The sequence below is a fragment of the Coturnix japonica genome, chromosome 2 (genome assembly GCF_054131305.1).
Source record: "Coturnix japonica strain WE chromosome 2, WE-NBRP24, whole genome shotgun sequence".
Lineage (NCBI taxonomy): Eukaryota > Metazoa > Chordata > Aves > Galliformes > Phasianidae > Coturnix > Coturnix japonica.
Window position 1 is genome coordinate 91,827,167 of NC_140664.1, and position 13,486 is coordinate 91,840,652.

The following is a 13,486-nucleotide window of genomic DNA, read 5'->3' on the forward strand; positions in this document are numbered from 1 at the left end:
CAGACTGTGATGTTAGTGTACCAATGACCATGGGCTAGTTTTTTCTAGCACTTGATACTCTAGCATTATAAACCATGCAGATCCTCCTTTAGGATATGCAGTTTTCTTTCATTTCCTTTTAACAGTGCTTTTTTCTACTAACCTTGCCTGGCACCGAGGACACTTCTTTTTGTTTAAATATGCAAACAGCTCTGTGATCCATCTTGGTATATCAAATCCCAGTGTGGAAACTTATCACTGCTGCTGAAGAGAGATGCTTTAAACAGAATTTTTTGGGATAGGTCTGGTCTGGGATTTAATTTTGTATTTTAGGCTTCAGTAGTTAATTTGCTGTCATGGTAGCAATAGAACACCTTGTTTTTCTCAGCTGAGAGTTGTCAACCCCATTTGCTAAAGATTACTTTGTGTATTTGTGTGTGAGGCAGAGTGGTAGTAGGTCACTATGTAGCTCCTGAAGATCTAGAAGTTAAAAGGAACCCTTCTAGAGTTAGGCATACATTTTAAGCTTTCAGTTGCACGTAGCATTCTTACAACAGGAGGAATTAAATTTTACTTTGCAATATGTTTTATGAGCATAGAGGTGGAATTTGTGAAGGCTGGGTTTCTAACCGAAGCCAGAACAGGCTTAGCAGTGTTTTAAGGATCTTTATTTTATGTGTCTTTGTTACAGTTAAGCAGCAGAGGGAGACTGAAGAAATAATGCTAGAGGAAACAAGCTTGAAAGTGATGTTGAGTTTTAGCCTGATTTTTCAAACACTGTGCATTGCTCTGCTTATTGTAGAGAATAGACAAAGTATGGTCTTTGTGAGGATTGCAGCCACCCGATTTCAGAGCACTGCATACATCCTCCAATCTTCATTTTATAACTCAGGTGATTTGGTTACTTGTTAGCAGCAAGAAAGGTGAGATCTATCACAAATAAGTTGCATAACCAAGGGCTGAAACATCATTTTTCTACGAAAAGGACAGAGAAGGACCCAACCTTCCTGCAACTCAGAGCTTGCAGTATGTGGCAAGCTGTCTCCTTCATTAGAATTGTGGTCCTAATTCTTAGTTCTTTTGAGAAACTGAGGGGCCTGGAGTCAGCACTAAGAAGTGATTTGTTTTGTTGCAGCTGTGAGACAAACTGTGTTTCCTAAGGCTCCCTTTTTGAATAGTTCAAATCTTTCTATGTGTCAGAACTGTGATTTGGCTGAAAGGTAGGAGGTGTGTTACTATATTTCCAGATAAGTGCATTTTTCCTTTTTTTCACTTTAGCCAAATGTCTGTCCAAGAAAAAAAGACATGTCCAACAATTTGGTAGGGAACAGTCAATATTCCAAGGAGAAATCCCTCACAGGAGTCTTGCTGTAGTGCAAGACTTGCATTCAGAAACATTGCCTTAGAGTGGAATTAATTCAGTGTTGATTTTTGTGTATGTAAAATGGGTAGTTCTTTTTTCTTTTGAACACAAGTTCAAAAGAATAATTATAGAAATTTCTGCATTGTTTTTTACAACTGTGCTTGAGAGGGCGGAAACTATTAGATCTTTTCCTTCTTCAAGAGAAACTACATTCTGAAGGGAGGGCTTGCATACTGAGGTTGTATGGTAGTTACAGATATTAAAGTTTTTTCTGTTATTAACACAAGATTAGAAGAATTGAAATAAGACTTGTAGCTCTGAGGAAATCCGTACACTCATGAAAACTAGATGAAGTGTGATGGTAAATTAAAATAACTGAGTAGAAATGGAAAATACATGAGTTGGAAGCTTTCATTCTATTGCAGGTTGATGAGATAGGGGTGAAACGCTTGAGATGCTCGGAAAGAGAATGGTTCCAATCAGAAAGCAATTTTTGAAAATGTTTTTGTGAGGTTACAGCTGCATGCACATAAATGTTTTAGTGATCAGGCAACGAGTGGAGTGTCAAGGTAGCATGAAGAACTTGATTAAAAATTGACTATTCATTTTGCTCAAATGTGAGAATGAGGAATTGTCATATTAGACTCAGTGAAATTCAAACCAGAAACGTGTTGTTCAAGTGAATGATAGTGGACCTGTACAGCTCCTTGCTAGAGGGCTTCAATGGGAGTAAGAAACTCATGTTGTCTCAAAGGTGGGCTGAAGATCTTGGAAGAAATCAATGAAGGCTTCCAATCCATGTACATCAAGCTCAGGAAAACACCTGAAAGCCTAAAAAATACTTATGGATGTCACTTTTTTTTTATATACTTGCTTCTGGAGATAGAGCTAGAGGGAATTTGTGTCACAAAGGAGAAAGAATCTGAGCTAACAGTTTGCAGCAGAAGAGAATAAAAAAATCAGTCAAGGTCAAGATTTCTGTGCATTTATAAATACAAAATTGAAATGAAATATCGTGATAATGAGAATGGAAAGAAGACCATTTAATTTTGCTTTTGCAATTAATATAGCAATGGAAGAACAGATGTTCTGGATAAACTGGCATTTCTAATTATGCATTTCTAACATTCCATTTTATTTATTCTTTTTTTCGTTAGCAAAACCAAATAGGAAGCTGACATTCCTGTACTTGGCCAATGATGTCATACAGAACAGCAAAAGGAAAGGACCGGAATTTACAAAAGACTTTGCTCCAGTAATAGTGGAGGCTTTTAAGCATGTTTCAAGGTACAGTATGCTGTTACGTGCAGTACCCTTTAATGTATTTTGACAGATTAGTTCTCAGTTCATCCATCTGGCCCAGGTAGGCCTTGTCTGCTAATGCTGTACTGGAAGTCTTGTTAACATTTCTAGCGTTCTTTTGATCTTGAGTTGTCTTAGTGCTCTTAGATAAAGTTATGTAGTAAACTCATCTGCGTTCAATCACTTTTTCCCTCGGGAAACTGCTAGAAGTGCCTTATTTTAAGACTTTCTGTCTGTACTTATATGCTATAGCAGTCTGGCATGTCTCGTTACTGGTGTTCATGGTTTGTTTTTTTTCCAGCAGACTGTTTTTATTGTATTAGAACGATGCTGGAACTTTGGTACAGAATTATTTTCATATAGTGCATTAAAGCAGTTAAAACAATTAAAACAAATGGTATCGTTTGTATAATGGGAATATAGACATACCATGGATTGAGCAAACTAAAATAGAAACGGGGAATTGTGCACTCAGTTTTTGTTGCTGCTGATGCACTTGCTGAAACACCTTGAACTGGTCTTTTCTGTAAACTGTGGCTTTGATATTTTCTGCGGCTGTTGAAATTCTCATACTTAGATAAGGCATGCCATGATCCTTCTATGAAAGATAATCATACTGTAGTGTAATTGTGATGTATTTTCACTTCATGTTCGTTTTTCTTTTGTTGTTACAGTGAGTCTGATGAAAGTTGTAAAAAGCACCTTGGCCGAGTGCTCTCGATCTGGGAAGAAAGGTCTGTTTATGAAAATGATGTATTAGAGCAACTTAGGCAAGCTTTGTGTAAGTATTTTGTTTACATATGAAAATTCAGCATCTTGTTTGAGGAGTCAGAGAAATCAAATTTCAGTTTGTTTTTATTTAGATGGAGACAGAAAGGTGAAGAAGCGTACATATGAACAGATAAAAGTTGATGAAAATAACTGTTCACCTCGAGGTTCTCCCACTGACCCTCCACAGGTAAAACAATATTTATAAACTTCTGGTTTTGTGTATGGTTTTGTAGGTAATTTTTAAGGTGCTTTTATTTTTGGATGGCCTTTGCTTTTCCTTTTAATAAGTTACTTCTATGGGCAGGGGTGACCTCACCCCTTTCTTTAGTGCAAGTGGCTGAACTGTGTCCCAGTAGGATATGAGATTTCTCCAGACTATGCTCAGCTGTATTTTATGACCCATATTAGCTTTGTAAGGAGAAACCGCTGTGCTTTTTACTTGTTCATGCAACCTTGAGGCAAGATGAATCTTACTGGATTACATCAGTTTGTTTCCTGACGATACCTCTTGCTGGGAATCTTCATTCTTCTGTGGAAAAGGTAGCTTAACATTTACATTTTTTTTAAGGAGTATAAATGATCTATTGGCTCTGCAACACCTTCTAGCATTGAAGTTTCTGAAAAGTAATGAAAAAATTAGCCTGTCATTTGCTATCCCTTTGTGAGGTGTAGTCCACCACAGGTTGTAGGCTGTGTTTAACTTCAGGCCTCATGAAACTTCCTCTTTGAAGTACTTCAGGTTACAAGTTGGAGCTAAGACATTGAATGTGCTGTACTGTAACTTCAGCGAAAACAAAAAAAAAAAGTATGAACCATGTATCCCACTTTGCCCATTTTAGGATTTCAGCATTAGCTTTGACAACATTTTAGGTTCTCCTTTGATTTCCAGGTGGTAACAAACAACACATGTAATTGGAATAAGATTCACAGCATTTATCAATAAAATATTTTTCATTGTTGCAGTCATGATGCTTGAGTAAAGTTCTTTTCTATTTTCCCTTGCTCTGACTTCTATGTGGTACTATCCCATTTCAAAATGTTTTTGTTATAGCAAGGAATGACTCTCCTGAAATAATCATGATTTAGTATGTTTCTATGTAACAGCTTACTTCCGAAAGAAGCACACTGATCTAGTCTGGAGTAGTGGAGCGAAAGTACTGGAAAATAGTTTCACAAATGTGTAGTAAAATGAAAGATAATATAAACTAATAATTACTGTCTAAAATAAAAGTAGTCCTATGCCAAGAACTTCAATGAAGAATCTGTTTTAGGAAGGTGACCTATAAAACTAAGGAATGCTGCAACATTTGTCTTTTTTTTTTTTTTTGTTGGTTGGTTGGTTTTTTGGACTGAGAAAGAATAGTGTTGATAAGATGCTGATATCATAAACACTTGTAAACACCATCAAATTGATTCTACCTTGTTGTGAAATACTGTTTTATACAAGGATTTTTTTATTTAAACTGGTCTTCAATCTTGCATGCTTTTTCAGACCATGGATCTCATTAGAGCATTACAAGAACTAGAAAATGCTGCTTCTGGGGATGCAGCAGTTCATCAGAGGATAGCTTCTTTGCCTATAGAGGTCCAGGATGTGTCCCTGTTAGACAGGATAACAGGTGAGGGTTGGGGGTCCAGTAACTGAAATGCTCTTATGCGAACTTGGTGACATAGAATGAAGTCATGCTTTACCTGTTTCTCTTTGCTTTCTTTTAGATAAGGAATCTGGAGAGCAACTTTCCAAAATGGTAGATGATGCGTGTATGTTGCTGGCGGATTACAATGGCAGGTTGGCAGCTGAAATAGATGATAGGAAGCAGCTAATTCGAATGTTGTCAGACTTTCTACGATGTCAAAAAGAATTTCTTGCAGAGAAGGAACATAAGCTGGAAGTGCGTATTGTTTTGTTTTAGTCCATTCTTTGATAAAGCTTGATCTTGCAAATGTTTTCAACTTGCCTAAACAGCTTTTCTCTTCAAAGGTAAATACCAGCTAGATCTTTGTTTCCAGCACATTATTCACAAGATTTCTTTGGTTCTCACATTCTAACTTTGCTACATCAGCAGAACAGTAGGTAATATTATGTTGTGATCCTTTCAGTGCTTATCTTTGTTTCTTAGCATGTTCAGTCTGTGTGATAAGTAAAGGCTTAGTTTTACTTGTGCAGATAGAAAGTCTTATCCTTAGAATTTTTCTTGTTCTTTTCATTGTTGTGAGTTTTAACTATGTATTATAGGCTTCATAATTTCATTTTTGTGAAGAGGATTGATCTTTCCGATAATTGTATGTTTGTGAAGTTGCTTATAGAATTAGAATTTAATTACTGGTTTCAGTGTAACTTTTTAACCTCAGGAATACATTAGTAAAACACTTCTAGGTTTTGCAACACCGATTGCAGCTGGCTGTCAGCATTTTCAGCTATAGAGGACAGTAGAATAGGACAAATAATAAAAAACGGGTAAAGTTGAACAGATCAGTGTGAATGGATGATCTACTAAGTTATTGCAATGCTTACTATTATTAGTCACCTGTTTTCCTTACCTACCACGTAATAACTGCCAAGACTGCTGGTGAATTTTACACCTTTCTTAAATAGGTCATAATTTCATGTCTGTTCCTTCCCCAGTCCATTATCTGAAATTTGAGATGTAGGTTCAAGTCCTGACTCTAGATGTTGTAGCAGTAAAACTGAAACTGCATCATTTTGCAAGGGGAAATAGCTGCATAGTTGCAGTGTCCTGTAACTAGCATATGCATTTAGTCCTTATGTGGTACACAGATTAATTGCTTTTCAGGTCTCATGTGTAACAGGCATATCATAAAATATTTCTTCATGCTGTGGTTTCTTTTACTGTTTTCCAATGTCATAACTTGAACTCAAGTTTTATAGCACCTTGGTTCAGGAAAATACTGTTTGTGATGCATCTGAAGTTGTCTTTCCTAGAGTACTATTGTTTCCTGACCTTTGCTGTTGTGCCTCACAGAAAAGCAATTAATGAAGTTTTTTTCCTGCCAGCTTCACTGTATTTGTCCTTACCTGAGGGAAGAATATCAACCAACTTCATGTAAGACAAATGGAATGCATGGTAGTGCTGATCGCAGTAGCAAATGATCCAGCTGGTCAATGGAACCTAAAAGAACAGGAAACCTTAAGCTTTTTGTCACCTGCTTTATCTTCCTGTTTGTATATAATGTGTTTGAAGGACATAATCTCACTGTAGTACTTTGGGAACAGTTGTTTTCTTTTTGTAGATTGTTACCTGCAATTACAACTATTTAGTTATAGGCTGCTGATTTAGTGAATTGCTCACAAGGTAGTGATGTTAGTCCTTCACAGACAAACTGATACTTCTGTGGAAGCCAAAGCTTGATTAATCAGGAATTGCAAATGGAGTGCAACTTTGAACATATTTCACTCTTGTTGGCGGTTTTCAACAAGTATTAAATGGTTTAACTTCCCAATATTGCTAGATCAGTGAGTTCATTTAAGAAATTTAGCTGTAGTTTGTAATTAGTACCCATGCTGTCATGGTCCTTAAACTGAGTTGCTTGGCTGAATTGTTTAAATAGTTAAAGAATCTTATTCTAATACAGCATACTTCCAGTTTTGGACTGATTTCAGTGGCCTATTAAAAAACAAAACAAAACACCTGAGTAAAGGTAGTGTTATCTCAAGGTGCTGCTAAAAGAGCTGGTAGGAAAAACACAGTAGGCTTTATTAATTAAACCTTAGAAATCAAACTTCTAAACTTGTGTTGAGGTAAGTGAAGTTACTTCTTTTATACTCGCTAACAGTAGTGCCTCTTAGTTTGTGAACTGCAGGCTGATGAACATTCTGAAGCTTTGAAATGCAGATTAGCATGACTTCACAATAATGTCCATAGTCAGTGGACTGAATTTCTCTTCTTATATTCTCTTAATATTTTCTGGTGTAAATACCAATTGCCTGCAGCTAGATTCATTCATTTTATCAGGCAAGGACTGTATTTTTACCATCTTAGGAAGCACCATACCTAATACTGAGCCTTATTTTTTGGCTTGAGATGTGAAATAGCACTCGAAAAAAGGCATGTCATCCATTTGTTTGAGAACGTGTTTCCTATACTGTGTTTCTGGACTTTGACTTCCAAGCTTAATTTCTGACATCTGTTCTAGACAAGGGCAATTCTTTTGTTTGTCTTCTGACTATTGGCATTCTTTTGAGTATAACATGCTTTCTGGGTAGTAACATATCAAGACTTTAATTTCTTTCTGAATTAGTATTATCCATTTGTCAGTATTTTTGAGATCCTACCCAACTGCAATGTCCAACACCCAGTTGTGTTTAGAAAGAAGTGGTTGTGTTCTTTTTTGATTTCTAGAAATGTTACTGTGCTATTGACCTGGTTTAACAGTATTAGTATTAGCATTTCCAGAGAACTTTCACTGTCTTTAAACTTTGGACTAGAGCTTTTCAGGCCTAAATTTGCAGGTCTTTTTGTTAACCTTCTGAAGCAAATTTACAGGTAAGTAGCTTGTAATAGTCAAGCTTTGCATGAGTACAGGAAATTCTGACAAGAAATAATTACATAGACTGTCGTGTCTGCATCAAAAGTTAACCATACTGCCTAGTAGGTGAATTTCATAACTCTACTGTGGGTAAGTAGTATTTGTTTTTAACTCTTAAGTCATTTTCTTTAACATCTGTCTAGCTTCTGTTGCAGGTGGTGGCCATGGACCTATCTTCTAATGATGTCACCATCCCTTAGTATACACATCCTGCTAAAAATAAATTTAAGAATCAAAATCTTGTATTGTCTGTTGTTTTTGGAAACTAAAGGGAAGAATTCCTTAACTGCTCATACTAAACCTCTGCTGTCATCTATCTTCTCACAAACATTACTGAATTTATACCCAGTTGCAAACAATACTGAATTTGTGTGTAAGACAGATAAGTATTTATCAGAGCCATGCCTTTTTCTTGAAGACCAAAACTTTCACATGGTTGTTCCTGAAATATGTAAGTCTGGTTAAATCATTGGAAGTTCCAGAAGCAGAAATCTGAGTGTCACTTGGGTTGAAATCACCATTACCCAAAGCAAACTGCTGTGAAAAAAAAAAAAAAAAAAAAAAATTAAAAAAAAAAAGAAAAAGTTTCAGGGTACTGCAGTTTAACCTGGAAATTTGCATAAGATGTATAGACAGGTATAACTCTTCCTTAACTAAAAAATGGGAATTCTTGAAGAAGGATTTTGTAAGAACGTTTTTTTTCCCCTGAACTTTTGGAGCTAATATTTCCTATTTTCTACTTGTTTGGTTTACTTCTCCCTTTCTGCCTCCTTGCTGAGCCCTTGTACTGCCCCTATTCCTTTTTCTTAGCATTTGAACAGAAGTGTTGGTTCATCCATTAATCTCACTGAAGCCTGGGAAGGTGCTATTTGTGTAGAGCAGGAACAGACAAGGAGCTATACCAAACTTAATATCTAGGTGTGCCCATTTTAGTGTAGTGAAGATTGTCCTATAGAAATTCTGGATGTAACGTGTCACTTCACGGTACACCCTAAGGCCAAGTGGAATACTTGATTTACTGTTGCTTTGCTTTTACCTTTTCTACAATCTCATTAATTGCAGAGTAGATAAACCCATACTAAATTTCAAATAAAAGCTTTGATAATGCAAAATCTTTTATGACTTACCAGCAAGCATGGACAGAAGGTAACACTTCTTTTTCCTAAAACAAACAAACAGAAAAACCCTCTCCCCTTTTATTATTTAGAAATATAACATTGCTACACTTAGCATATGCTAGATGATCTAGTTGGTTGTTTTTGTTTGTTTTTTTTTACCTAATGTTTGTAGCTGTTTACATCTTAAATTTGGAAATATTCTTCTCACAAAATCCAAATTACTATGGAAGAAGTGCTCTGCTGGGAGCAGATTACATTTAATTAAGGTGTCTGATATTGTTTTCTTGCATTCCTTATTTTATACGGCTACATAAACAATATTCACACATCTGGTTGTAATTGTGGTTACTTAGCATATAATATGATCAGTGCACTTTTATTTCACGATTGAGCTTTATGGCTCAGTATAACTTGTCTTCTTGGGAAGTTTAATTTTGTCATTGAATTTTATGGGTAAAATGTAGCTTTGGAGTCAAAGTTTTTTTTTTGTTTTTTTTTCCTGTGTTCATTTCTAGGTTAATGATTTCAAATGCTGCAAGAAACATTAAGAATTTAAGGGTATTAGTGGTGTATTATAACAGACCTTCGGCTTTCAGTTTTTGTTGTTTTTTTTTTCCTTAGTGCAAGACTGGTCTACTTATTTCTTCCACTATTGCCTTTCTTAACATTAAGGGCATCACAGCATCTTGTGCTTTTTTTTTTTCTTTTTTTCTTAGTACCTTTTGTATGTAAGCTTGTTTCTTTCTGTGCTACATTAACTTAGAATGCCATGTTTAGTCACATACTTTTCAAATCCACTTGAAATAATTGGGTTTAAGAATTAAACCTTTCAGTGGAACAGCTGATGTGTTCTGCCGTCCTTTGCTTGAAGGTGAGGAAGACTGATTTGTAGCGTGAATTCTATGCTGCTTTTTGTTTTAGGGTGGAATTTTCTCTTCAGCATTGTAGGTGATCTGCAAATCCCTAACTGCGGCAGAACTGCAGTAACTCAAGTTAATCTTGAATTAGAACTGAGCTGTGCTGTAACTGTTATTAACAGTGCAGTGATTACAGAGCTGTTAGTTGGGAAATATTAGGATTTTATCAAGAAGGTTTATCCATTCTAAACAGGATTGTTTTGAGTATTTAAGATCTTCTGATACTTTCTTGGAAACGTAAGTCTCTGTGTAAGTAGTGATAGGTGTTGTTCTCTGCTGTGGTCTGTTTTGACGTTTTGAATCATATTCCTTTCTGTTCAGGGTCAAAGCTCATGGAATTTAATCTGGCTTGAGATGTACTTTATTTTAGTTCTCCTTATAGGCTGTACAAAATGAAATTGGATTCAGAAACAGACTGCTGTGTTTACAGATTTGGGTAGACAAGTTAAGTGCCCTTCCTCATGAATTCACTTTGACTAGGAGAGATGCTTAATGTCTTGAAGTTATAGTTATCTTAAAGTTTAGTTAAACAATGCAAGTCCCTTCCTGAATATAGCCACTGATGTTAAAATAAATAAAATCCAGTGAACTTCCCGCCTTGTATTATATACCAAAATGTGATTGGAAAGAGTTCAGCAGTTGCTGTGGTACCCAGAGTTTACTTGAAGTTAAAGTATTTGAAGGAAATGGTTTAAAGCAAGATAGGCACATTTCTTATCTGTAGAAGAAGTAGGCTAGCTAGGCATGTTTACAAATTGCTAACCTGTTTTTTTGAGTGTAGTTGTTTGTGTGTTTCCATGAGTATTTTATATCTCTACCAAAAAGTGGCAGGATAAAGTTGAAAAAGTGAAGTTTTGTAGAACTAATTTGCTGGATTGGGTTGAAGAACAGAAGCTCTGAAGTCAAATACAACAAAGTCAGGTTTGTCGATGAATATCACAGTCTTGTGCGGGTTGGAAGGGACCTTAGAGTTCGAGTCCAACCCCCAGGATTCGAGCCTCCTGTGTAGCAGAGCGGCACTTCTACCACTTGCGCCACAGGGGGGATTCGAAACCAGGGCCTCCAGTGTTGCAAGCGGCACTTCTACCACTGCGCCACCTTCATTGGCGCAGTGGTATGAATAAAATATATATAAAATATATATATATAAATAAATATTTTCTTTGCTGTGCCATTTGATGAGAATAGTGTTTATTTGTATAATTTCTTACAGCAAACCTACAAGTACTCTGTGTTTGACTAATGAGTATCGATATTGTATAGTGACTAGCAGCTGGAGTCTTAGGTTCAAAGTACATAATTTCCTAGTTTGTATCTAAAGGAGTGTTAGGCTTCAGAGTTCTTTATCCTCAGCACAACAAACATTTGAAGACTTCTGCTTTCTCAGTTGATTTATCAGTGACTTGAGTAAAAAAAAACCCTGGCTTTTCAAACAGATTGTGCAAGTTTGAGATCGTACTTTGCTCATTCCTGTAAAATAAGAATAACCTTTTACTGCAGTTCATGCTTTAAGGCGTTGTTTGTCGTGTTATTCTAAAATCATTTAAGGTACTTCGACAAAAATGTTATAACTTCTGTATTCAAAAAACTTTAACCAATTTGCTGTTTGTGAAGGGTGGATTTCTTTTAAATGTCACTGCAGCTTACCCTTAACTCTTCATTTAAAGAAAAACAAAGTATACGAGTACTTATGATCTGGTGTATCTTTTGAATTCTTCTCTGTAAATCTACAGGGGAAAGATACTGGTTGTATCTAGGTGAGACTTGCTGCTTGTTAACGAGTCCTTTAGACAGGGCTCCTGGCTGTTGTAAGCCAAAACAAATCTATTTATGTCACCTTTGAAGAACAAGTTTTACAGGTATGTAATGGATTATTTTTTATGCAAACATCTGAGAGAACTGGAAAGTGGTAATGGAATAATCAGCGCAGTATACCTTATCTAAAAGTACTTCTTGAGGTTTTTGAAGGACAGATGGAAACTAGGTAATGTCGTTTCGGTGATTTCTTCTGCAAATGTTCTTTGCATTGTCCAGACACATTGTTTCACTGAAAGAAAAGAACCTGGATTTAAGAAGCATTGAAACTGTAGCACCTGTTTCTGTCAGTGCTGACTGTGTTGCACTTTGTTTTTAGTAAAGGTGTAGTCTTAACTAGAGGTCTTAATTTTGTTGCTGTTTGAACTAGTTGTTTTTTCCCCCTGATCATTTTATCAATAGAACTATTATATTATAAAAACAGTTATTTATTTTGAATACAGAATCAACAGAACTATAAAACTGGCTTTTATTCTTCCCCCGCCCCTTCCCAACCCAGCTGCTTTTGGAATTGCTGATGCAAGTTAAGAGAAACATTGAAGTACATTAGAATGACAAGTTGCTGTGTTAGAGGAGGGAGGAGAACTCATTGCTAAATAAGATTACACAACATCCTTTCTCACTTGATTTGTCAGCTACAGAGAAAATATTTATAAACTTTTTTGAAGAGAGAAACTGGATAGGCAGGAAAAAGAAAAGGAAGCTTTGTGAAAACTAATCCACTGTTTGAGGTGACAGCATATATATAAGCAAGCTTGATGGAAATCCGTTTATTTTGCTAATGTCTTTTGGTACTTCAGTGTAATGGGAAGATAAGTCATTGTGTAGCAGCTGTAGCTTCTGCTGTGCTCTTAAGAGTTCCCTCTAAAGCCATTGTCATTAGGCTGATACTCAGGAGTTCTGCTTGGATTTTTTTTTTTCTGCCATCATTAGGGCTAGAAACATAATAAAACCTTTGTCCTAACAAGCTTTTATATTCTGTAAAAAGGGAGCACTGTACTCAAGTTACTCTTTAATATGGCCTATACCTGTTTCTCCGCACGGCACTTCTGGTAACAATCTGGTTGGTTGTGAAGGCTGATGAGAAATACTACTAGATCAGACAGAATAAAAAAAAGAAGATAAATGGTTAGAATGTAAGCATGCCTTTTGTCAGCTTTGTTGAAATAACACAAAGCAGATTTCATTTAATCTCAGGTCCAAACTTCAGATGTTTCCTCTTAAAAACAGTACCTCTTTAGGTACAAAAAGATTTTTGCATAAAATTTAATACAGAACTTAACAGCATTCAATGTTTGTGGACAAGGCTAATCATTTTCTGAAAAATTTGAGCAGCAAGGAACCAGTCTACTAGTGGACAACAGCTGTGCATATTAACATTTTAAAGAAAGTCCATGTCTGCTCTGGATCTCGTTCATAGTGCTAATATTTACCACTGTCTTCATAAACACATGAGGAAATACTCCATCATCTTCCCTAATTGTGTGCTGCAGTGAACATCTTCAAAGTTCACAATATGTCTAATAACAGGAAATAATTTACAGATGTTGACCAGAACAAATACATTTGTAGGTGTAGGTATTGTCTTTATGACAAAAACTGGTTAGAATTTTGAAAAGATATATTCTTTTTCTAGAACCCTTCTAAATGTTGTGGTGTGTAAGGACTGCAGT

At 36.0% G+C, this 13,486-nt stretch overlaps 1 protein-coding gene across 2 annotated transcripts in view; it reads left to right on the top strand.

The window, feature by feature from the left end:
- RPRD1A (regulation of nuclear pre-mRNA domain containing 1A) overlaps positions 1–13,486 on the top strand; it is a 44,561-nt gene that overhangs the window by 10,248 nt on the left and 20,827 nt on the right. For both annotated transcript variants that reach the window (XM_015854312.3, XM_085538063.1), the window contains exons 2-6: positions 2,500–2,629; positions 3,319–3,425; positions 3,508–3,602; positions 4,908–5,034; positions 5,132–5,307. In XM_015854312.3, coding sequence (XP_015709798.2) covers positions 2,500–2,629; positions 3,319–3,425; positions 3,508–3,602; positions 4,908–5,034; positions 5,132–5,307 — 635 coding nt within the window. The remainder of the gene's footprint in view (positions 1–2,499; positions 2,630–3,318; positions 3,426–3,507; positions 3,603–4,907; positions 5,035–5,131; positions 5,308–13,486) is intronic.